Source organism: Phyllobates terribilis, unplaced genomic scaffold (genome assembly GCF_046119375.1).
Source record: "Phyllobates terribilis strain yellow unplaced genomic scaffold, ASM4611937v1 Scaffold_3__8_contigs__length_932513732, whole genome shotgun sequence".
NCBI lineage: Eukaryota > Metazoa > Chordata > Amphibia > Anura > Dendrobatidae > Phyllobates > Phyllobates terribilis.
The window spans coordinates 685,741,167-685,751,292 of NW_027362763.1; the positions used below are offsets into that span (position 1 = coordinate 685,741,167).

Consider the following 10,126-nt stretch of genomic DNA (forward strand, 5'->3'; position numbering starts at 1 on the left):
CTTGTGAGATAGACTAACCGGAGCTGGACAAGGTAGGAAAAAGCCTCTTTGAGATTCAGTTTGGATACAATTCAATGAATTTGTGGAGTCTCTTGTAGTCCCGGGACTCAGTAGAGGACTGCTAGGAATTGGAAGTGGACTTTATTAGCTTTGTAACTATTAAGTGCATTGTGCCACCCTATGTAGTCTGCAACTATCAAGTTGTGCCACCCGGTGTGATCTGTAACCATCAAGTGTATTGTGGCCCAGTTGTAGAGCAGATAAAGTAGCAGCATGGTAAAATGTGACAGCATACTGTCCTAAGCTTCAGAAAGGCAGTAAGTGCACGGCACCTGTATGATTTTCAAGGTGCTTTCACCATCTCCTAACAGTGTCAAGCACAGATTGCAAGTAAAGTGGCCACCACAGTATCTGGTATGGTAATGAGTACATGCAACTATATAGAATAATAGCACAGAGCTCCCAAATACAGTCACAGTGCCAAATACATCATATGTATTCTTAGCGACATGCTTTGCATATCCAGCTTGATCTACGTGCCCGGCTCTTCAGCCGTTGGAGTATACACTGTGCAGGACTCCCTTCTTTAGAGGATCTGCATTGGTTGCAAAGATGGGGTGGAAAATTGGCTCAAAGGGTAAAGAGACCCTACAATGCTCGGCAGCAAAATCTGGTCCTGTAGAAGTGGTGCAGTTTGTTGTTTGCTGTGTGCACCAATCATCAGCAGTGCAGAATCCCCCTGCTCCTATGTATGTGTCGTATGTTACTATACTGTCTCCATAGGACACATTGTCCTTGCTAATATTATAACAGCACTCAACAGCTAGCGGTATTATTGTGAAGGTGACCACTGATAATAATCAGCTGCTGCTATGATCCTCCATGTAATCCTCCCCAGCATCTTTCGTCAGGACTTGATGCCATGCAAATAAACGGGAATGGATTGGGGGTTAAATACAGGACCGTGGAATATGTCCAGATGCCCTGGATTTGCTTTGTTAATTCGCAGGGAAATCTGCATGATTAATCCATATTAAATTGTGCGATTTTGGTGCAGATTTTCTTTTTTGCATGTCTGATACCTACGACTCTTCTGGACTTAGTTTTGCGGCACTGTTGCAGCTCTCACATTACATAAGTGCACCCTACAGCAACAGGGACATCAGGCAGAAGCTTATGGTTGTTTTCTCTCCACCGTTACATCCCCTTATTATTTCGCTGATCCTCCAACCTTTTGCAGAATTTGGCAGTTTTTCATCATTAGCTTTTTCCACTAATTGGCAGCGATCTGCTCTGCAGCGACAGTTCAGAGGCAGAAGAAGGAAATTAACTCCATGAAGATTAATGTAAGAAGGAGATTCCCTCCTGCAAATTATCAAACGTGGCATTATCTGACTGTGGCACCGCTAGAGAGGCAAACATCAGCAGGAGCAATGTGAGTGCATGGAGGAGACAGGGAGCAGCCGGGCCCAAGATAAGCTGCAGGGAAATAGTCTATAAAATGCTGCAGTGAATGAATCGTCCATGCAAACCTCATATTATGTATGTATTACCACAAAAGGACAAAACAAGAGAATGTCAGGGCACATAATATAAAGGGTAACGCCATCCATCATAGAGTTATATGGAGGCAATCAGCAGGCCGGAAGGAAATTAGCATTGGCCGAAATAGAAGACTATTTACTATCCACGTACATCAATGATCCTTAGGTGTCCATGACCCTATCACCCACTGACTAGGTGTCCTTCCTTGTACCTCTTTTGTTACGGACTAACCAACATAATGAGAACACCCAACAAGTCCTGCCGTATACCGGGAAACACCCAACAAGACCTGCCGTATACAGGGAAACACCCAACAAGACCTGCCGTATACCAGGAACACTCCATAAAACCAGCCGTATATTGGGAAACACCCAACAGGACCTGCCGTATACCAGGAACACCCCATAAAACCTGCCGTATATCGGGAAACACCCAACAAGACCTGCCGCATACCAGGAACACTCCATAAAACCTGGCGTATATCGGGAAACACCCCACAAGACCTGCCGTATACCAGTAACACCCCACAAGACCTGCCGTATACCAGTAACACCCCACAAGATCTTCCACATACTGGTAACATCCAACAAAACCTGTTGTATACCGGGAAACACCCAACAAGACCTGCCGTATACCAGGAAAACCCCATAAAACCTGCCGTATATCGGGAAACACCCAACAAGACCTGCCGTATACCAGGAAAACCCCATAAAACCTGCCATATATCGGGAAACAACCAACAAGACCTGCTGTATACCAGGAACACCCCATAAAACCTGCCGTATATCGGGAAACACCCAACAAGACCTGCCGTATACCGGGAGCACCCCACAAGGCCTGCTGTATACCGGGAGCACCCCACAAGACCTGCCGTATACCGGGAGCACGCCACAAAGCCTGCTGTATACCGGGAGCACCCCACAAGGCCTGTTGTATACCGGGAGCACTCCACAAGACCTGCCATATACTGGGAGCACCCCACAAGGCCTGCTGTATACCGGGAGCACCCCACAAGACCTGCCGTATACTGGGAACACCCCACAAGGCCTGCTGTATACCGGGAGCACCCCACAAGACCTGCCGTATACCGGGAGCACCCCACAAGACCTGCCATATACTGGGAGCACCCCACAAGACCTGCCGTATACTGGGAGCACCCCACAAGGCTGGTAATTCTGGATATGCTCTGACTCCACCATCACTATTTGGCTCCTGTCAGCGTCGCTTACATCCTTATTGATAATTTTCCTACTTCCAACACATCAGATTCATAAACTGGCTGTTCTCTTTTCTCCGGATCTATCACCCCTGCTAGTCACCAGATAGTTAATGTTATTCCCATCATCGGTCAGTGGTGTTAATGTCCTGGCTGCTCCTTGTGTATCATTTGTATTCTTCCTTTTGTGATACATTCAGTTGTCGGTAAATGATCTGATCACTGTGAGTTCATTTATTCATTCATTGAGATCACACGTGTCAGTCGACAGGCGGCCATACTCTGCATTATACACCAACCTGAGGGCCTTCCCATGGAAATTACTGCGAGGAGATTCATCACGTTCTGGAGACGTTCCTCACACTGTTTTTTTAATTAGCAACTCAATAAATCATTTGAGGTGTTTCAAGGAAAATCCCAGGATATGTTCACACTATAAAATACTGGGACTTGTGTACATTTTACGTATAAACTGAATCAAGGTTTTACGGTGAAAATTAATGAATGAAGAATTAAACAGGAAAATTAAAGACCAAGGTCTGGTAATTTATACTTTTTTTTTCCTGAAACAGCACCACTTTTGTCCATTGGTTTTGCCTGGTATTGCATCTGATCCCCATTTAGGTGAACAGGACAATACAATACAAACTGGTGCTCTAACGGGGGGGTAAAAGCAGACAAAATGGAGCAGATTTATTAAATTAGCATCATATAATTTTAATCTATTCAGATTTAAGGGAAGTATGTTATCAAAAATCAATTAGGCCTCATTTAGTAGAATTGTCTTTGTTGTCCATAGCAACCAATCAGAGCTCAGCTTTCATTTTTCTAGAGCAGAATTCGAAATGAAAGCTGAGTTCCGATTGGTTGCTATGGGCAACAATGACATACTACTGTAGGACAGTTCTTATAAATGGGGCCTAAGTTATTTTTGTTAATACAATTTAATTAAATATAAAAGCAGGAAAAACAGATAAAATTAATTTGATACTGAAACAATTACATACAATATTAGCCATAGATATACCATAATAACAGCAATAAATGTGTAATTAAATGGTTTCCTCACTATTTTTTAAATATTTCACCAGGTTTACATACAGACCTGTAGAAAAACAAATGACAAACTCGGCTCTGCTGTATCACTGAAAATCACTACAAGTGACATGCAAGCAGGACTGTGTATAGATTTTAGATAAGGATGCTGGGGGTTTAAGTAACATTTCTGGCTCTGCTACATCTGTATATACACTATAGCTCGGGGCCGGCTGCAGGTTTATTCGAGCTCTTGGGCAACAGAGTTCCAGTGCGTTCATTTTAATTCTTTTCTTTTTCCATAAGCAATCACTTTTTTTATTTTTTGGTCGATAGATTTGTATCAGGATTTGTTTTTGTTTTTTTTTTTGTGGCAAGAGCTGTCGTTTTTATCACTATTATTTTGGGACCCATTTGACTTTCTGATCTCCTTTTTTGGGAGGCAAAGTGACCAGAAAAAAGTGATTCTGCCATTTGTATTTTACTTCCAAGTTCGTTAATTTTTTTAATATATTTTTCGATTTTATTTATATTTTGGGAAAAGAAACGGGGTGATATGAGCTGTGAAATTATTTAATTTCTTATATGTATATCTATATATATATTAAATTATAATAATTAATTATAATTAATTATAGATATAAGTATACTTATATATATATAATTATACTTATATATAATTATGACTATATATAAATATATAATTAATAATTATAATTAATTAATTATTTATTTAATAATAAATTAAATATAAATATATATATATATATATATATATATATTTATATATCCATGCAAAAATGGAGGCAGCACACAGAGTAGAATAAAGTGATAAGGTTTAATAGCCCAGATGACAACGTTTCGGTCCAGAGGATGTGAAGCTGCAATCACTTGATGATTTGTGCAATACACTGAAATACTGTAATATTGAAGTGTATTGTAAAGTTATTATCGAATTGCTAGGAAGCCCAGCCTCAGGCATACAAAGGTCAGGGGGGAAGATGGTGGGGAGGCTGTAGAAAGGGACACCTTCCCCCAATTCCTGCTTCTAAAATGCCACTGTCAAGACTGATAGTGGCATCTAAGAGTTGCAAATGCTGTGATCAGAGCTTGCTCTGATCACTGCAAATAGACTTGGGTGCCGGATGTATAAATAGCTCCGAAGCCAACTCCGTACATGCAGTGCGCACATCCACACATTAACACCCACGCGCCCAATTATCTATTATTAAATGCCACTGATCCAATGGAGGCCACATAGTGGTTTCTTTTATCAACGGCTACCATTATGGAAAGAAAGAAAGAAAGAAAGAAAGAAAGAAAGAAAGAAAGAAAGAAAGAAAGAAAGAAAGAAAGAAAGAAAGAAAGAAAGAAAGAAAGAAAGAAAGAAAGAAAGAAAGAAAGAAAGAAAGAAAGAAAGAAAGAAAGAAAGAAAGAAAGAAAGAAAAAGTGGTTCAATGCAGATGGGTGCAAGACCCTGAAATATAACCAAGTGCTCCATGACATAAAAAGAAACTGGATCAGAATCTGGGACTTTTTGCAAGTTTTAGGAAAGGTCCAGAGACAGGAACTGAAATGTTGCTGTACATTAAGTGACTAAAAAAGTAAAATTTTTGCTACACTATTCTTGAAGTGCTACCTCCTGTGATAGCTAAAAAAAGATAGACAGACAGATAGATAGAAAGATAGATAGACAGATAGAAAGACAGACAGATACATATATACTAGATAAAGAGACAGATAGGTAAAGATACTAGAAAGATACATAAACTAAGTAGACAGGTAGATAGGTACATGTAGAAAAAAATATAACGGAGCTGCACCAAAGTGCTAAATAGCGGGTGCAAAGCCTCTTGGACACATACCCAAATTATCCAGAACAATATAATAAAAAAGGAGGTAGCACTCCAACACGCTGTGCAAAAAAAGCGACGTTTCAGTTCCACTACAGAACTTTTCTCAAGGTTTGAGAAAGTTTCTATACAGGAACCAAAATGTGTCCACTTGGACTAATAAAAAGTCCAACTTTTTGCAATGTCTGCTGGAGCACTGCCTCCTTTTTTTCTTATCAGATAGAAATATAGATAAATAAATAGATATAAAGATACGTGAGAAAGGCATCAAATAAGGAACTATAACGGCCCATGTATCTGTATGAATAAAGTCCACTTTTTTCACAGCTTTCCATAGGAATGCTGTTTCCAATCTATTTTTTTTACATATATTTGGAGACTTGTTGGCTGGTTGCTTGCAGAAGTACTGCACCCACAATATTAGGACTGTACTGCTATTTTTCCTTCTTGATAGCTAGATAGATAGATAAGAGTCAGATAGACATGAGAAAGAAAGTTAGAAAATAGAGATAAATGATAGTTATATAGATAGAATACATATATAATTAAACATATATATATATATATATGTACAGTATATGAGATAGTAAGATAGATAGCTAGTGATAAATGATAGCTACATAGATATGAGATAGAATAGATAGATAATTAAACAGATAGAAGTATAGATAAGTACCGTAAGGTAAGCTGGGTAGATACTAGATAGATTAATGACAGACAGACAGATAGATAGATTAATGACAGACTTATAGATATATAGATAGAAAGATAGATAGATAGATAGTAAGATAGATATGAGATAGATGGATGGATAGATGAGTATAATATGTACATTATGTAGCTCAGACACATCTGGCAGTATTATTATGTGACATGTGAGGCTTTGTAATGTTACAATTTAAGAAATACATAATAACCAGTTCAGGCTGATCAGATACAGATGTTACATTCATGCTATCCTCCTCATCTTATTTTATTACATGACCCCAGAAGACAATAGCAGAGAAGCTGGTTCTTGACCATCACACTGCCATCATCTGAATTCTTCACCATCACACTGCCATCATCTGTGTACTTCACCATCACACTGCCATCATCTGTGTACTTCACCATCACACTGCCATCATCTGTGTACTTCACCATCACACTGCCATCATCTGTGCTCTTCATCATCACATTGCCGTCATCTGTGCTCTTCACCATCACACTGCCATCATCTGTGTATTTCACCATCACACTGCCATCATCTGTGTATTTCACATCACACTGCCATCAGCTGTGCTCTTCACCATTACACTGCCATCATCTGTGCTCTTCACCATTAAACTGCCATCATCTCTGCTCTTCACCATCACACTGCCATCATTTCTGCTCTTCACCATCAGTCATCATCTGTGCTCTTCACCATCACCCTGCCATCATCTGTGCTCTTCACCATCACCCTGCCATCATCTGTGCTCTTCACCATCACCCTGCCATCATCTATGCTTTTCACCATCACCTTGCCATCATCTGTGCTCTTCACCATCATCCTGCCATCATGTGTGAATTTCACCATCAAACTCCAATCATCTGTGCTCTTCACCATCACACTGCCATCATCTGTGCTCTTCACCATCACACTGCCATCATCTGTGCTCTTCACCATCACACTGCCATCAGCTGTGCTCTTCACCATCACCCTGCCATCATCTGTGTACTTCACCATCACACTGCCATCATCTGTGCTCTTCACCATCACACTGCCATCATCTGTGTACTTCACCATCACACTGCCATCATCTGTACGCTTCACCATCACACTGCCATCATCTGTGTACTTCACCATCACACTGCCATCATCTGGGCTCTTCACCATCTCACTGCCATCATCTGTGCTCTTCACCACCACCCTACCATCATCTGTGCTCTTCACCATCACACTGCCATCATCTGTGCTCTTCACCATCACACTGCCATCATCTGTGCTCTTCACCATCACCCAGCAATCATCTGTGCTCTTCACCATCACCCTGCCATCATCTGTGCTCTTCACCATCACACTGCCATCATCTGTGCTCTTCACCATCACCCAGCAATCATCTGTGCTCTTCACCATCACCCTGCCATCATCTGTGCTCTTCACCATCACCCTGCCATCATCTGTGCTCTTCACCATCACCCAGCAATCATCTGTGCTCTTCACCATCACCCTGCCATCATCTGTACCCTCAGTATCTTCTCTCCATACTCTCAGTGCTCTTCAGTTCCATCTATTACTCCCTGGCATCACCCCAATTGTAGTGTGATAAGAAGTGAAGGAAAGTGCTGCCACCATGTGCTGAGAGCCCCCAGAGCATCCATGAGCCTGCTCTCAGCAGCTGCTACCATAGGTTTTGGCCAAATAAGAAGCTGGTTCTTCACTTACCCACTGACAGCTGCACTGGACCAAAGCAGAGGGAGACCTGGACCCAGAGGAGCAGGGCCAGCACAGCCTGTGGTTGCTGTTGACCCTGGAGTGGATCTGCTGCTCTCCATCCTCCTCTCATTCCATAACACATCTTTCATGGAGCAGAGGCATCCAGGCAAGAGACCTGCAGAGCACACACGGGAATTAGCAGCTCATCTCCTGCATTGGTGCCTGATGACCCATCCACAGCCCCCACATGTGCACCATGGACACTCACTGGTTAAGGAGCCTCCAGCATTGAGGAGAGGTGCATTGCTCCTGGCTGCTCTCACTGATTCACTGCAGCTCCTGCTCTGGCTCTTTATCTGCCAGGAATACACTGGGAGCTGCTGCTGGTCCTCCTCTCCTGATCAGGCATGCATGGCTTTGCCCTCCTCTGTATGGATATTGCATCCTGATAAGGTCAAGGGGAAGACTGGGGATACTGGGAGATTAACCCCTCCAGCACCAGACAGCAGTTTCCTGCATTGCATGCAGCAGGAGTAGTGTTCAGCCCCCTCCCCCACCTCTGAAGCCTCTTACCTGCAGCAGGCACAGGACTGAGCCCTTCTCCCCTCCTCTACGGCTGCCACATCTCCTGCTATGGTTCACCTGCCAGGCGCGCCCCCGGGGCTCTTGTTAGCTCGGGAGCGCGCAGGCAGGTCGCTCTCCAGGGTCCTGATGGTCCTACAGTGTGCAGGTGCTGATGCTGGCTGCAGGGGGCACACAGATATACATACAGATCTCCAAGTGATTGATGCTATACAATGTCAGCAATGCATCATTTATACAAGCTTCAGAGCATTGCACGACATACACTGATATAAGCTGCAGAGCATTGCATTACATACATTGATATGAGCTGCAGAGCATTGCATTACATACATTGATATGAGCTGCAGAACATTGCATTACATACATTGCTATAAATTGCAGAGCATTGCATTACATACATTGATATAAGCTGCAGAGCATTCCATTACATATATTAATATAAGCAGCAGAGCATTCCATTACATACATTAATATAAGCTGCAGAGCATTCCATTACATACATTGATATGAGCTGCAGAACATTGCATTACATACATTGCTATAAATTGCAGAGCATTGCATTACATACATTGATATAAGCTGCAGAGCATTCCATTACATATATTAATATAAGCAGCAGAGCATTCCATTACATACATTGATATAAGCTGCAGAGCATTACATTACATACATTTATACAAGCCGCAGAGCATTGCATTACATACATTGATATAAGCTGCAGAGCATTACATTACATACATTTATACAAGCCGCAGAGCATTGCATTACATACATTGATATAAGCTGCAGAGCATTACATTACATACATTTAAACAAGCCGCAGAGCATTGCATTACATACATTGATATAAGCTGCAGAGCATTACATTACATACATTTATACAAGCTGCAGAGCATTGCATTACATACATTGATATAAGCTGCAGAGCATTACATTACATACATTTATACAAGCCGCAGAGCATTGCATTACATACATTGATATAAGCTGCAGAGCATTAAATTACATACATTTATACAAGCTGCAGAGCATTGCATTACATACATTGATATAAGCTGCAGAGCATTACATTACATACATTTATACAAGCTGCAGAGCATTGCATTACATACATTTATACAAGCTGCAGAGCATTACATTACATACGTTAATATAAGCTGCAGAGTATTGCATTACATACGTTTATATAAGCTGAAAAGCATTACATTAAAAACTTTGATATAAGCTGCAGAGCATTGCATTACATAAGTTTATATAAAGCTGCAGAGAATTAAATTACATACATTCCTATAAACTGCAGAGCATTGCATACATTTATACAAGCTGCAGAGCATTGCATTAGATACATTTATACAAGCTGCAGAGCATTGCATTAGATACATTTATACAAGCTGCAGAGAATTGCATTACATACATTTATACAAGCTGCAGAGCATTGCATTACATACATTTATACAAGCTGCAGACCATTGCATTACATATGGTTATACAAGC

The 10,126-nt window shown here is 41.3% G+C and overlaps 1 protein-coding gene across 2 annotated transcripts in view; it reads right to left on the minus strand.

Moving 5' to 3' along the window:
* SUSD4 (sushi domain containing 4) overlaps nt 1–8,793 on the minus strand; it is a 106,160-nt gene extending 97,367 nt beyond the window's left edge. Inside the window, exons 1-3 of one of the 2 annotated variants that reach the window (XM_073671877.1) lie at nt 8,621–8,793; nt 8,316–8,492; nt 8,057–8,222 (exon numbers count right to left, since the gene is read on the minus strand). In XM_073671877.1, the coding sequence (XP_073527978.1) occupies nt 8,057–8,189 (133 nt within the window). In that variant the 5' untranslated portion in view covers nt 8,190–8,222; nt 8,316–8,492; nt 8,621–8,793. The remainder of the gene's footprint in view (nt 1–8,056; nt 8,223–8,315; nt 8,493–8,620) is intronic. The other variant, XM_073671876.1, reaches the window with a different exon arrangement.
* Nucleotides 8,794–10,126: the final 1,333 nt, after the last annotated feature.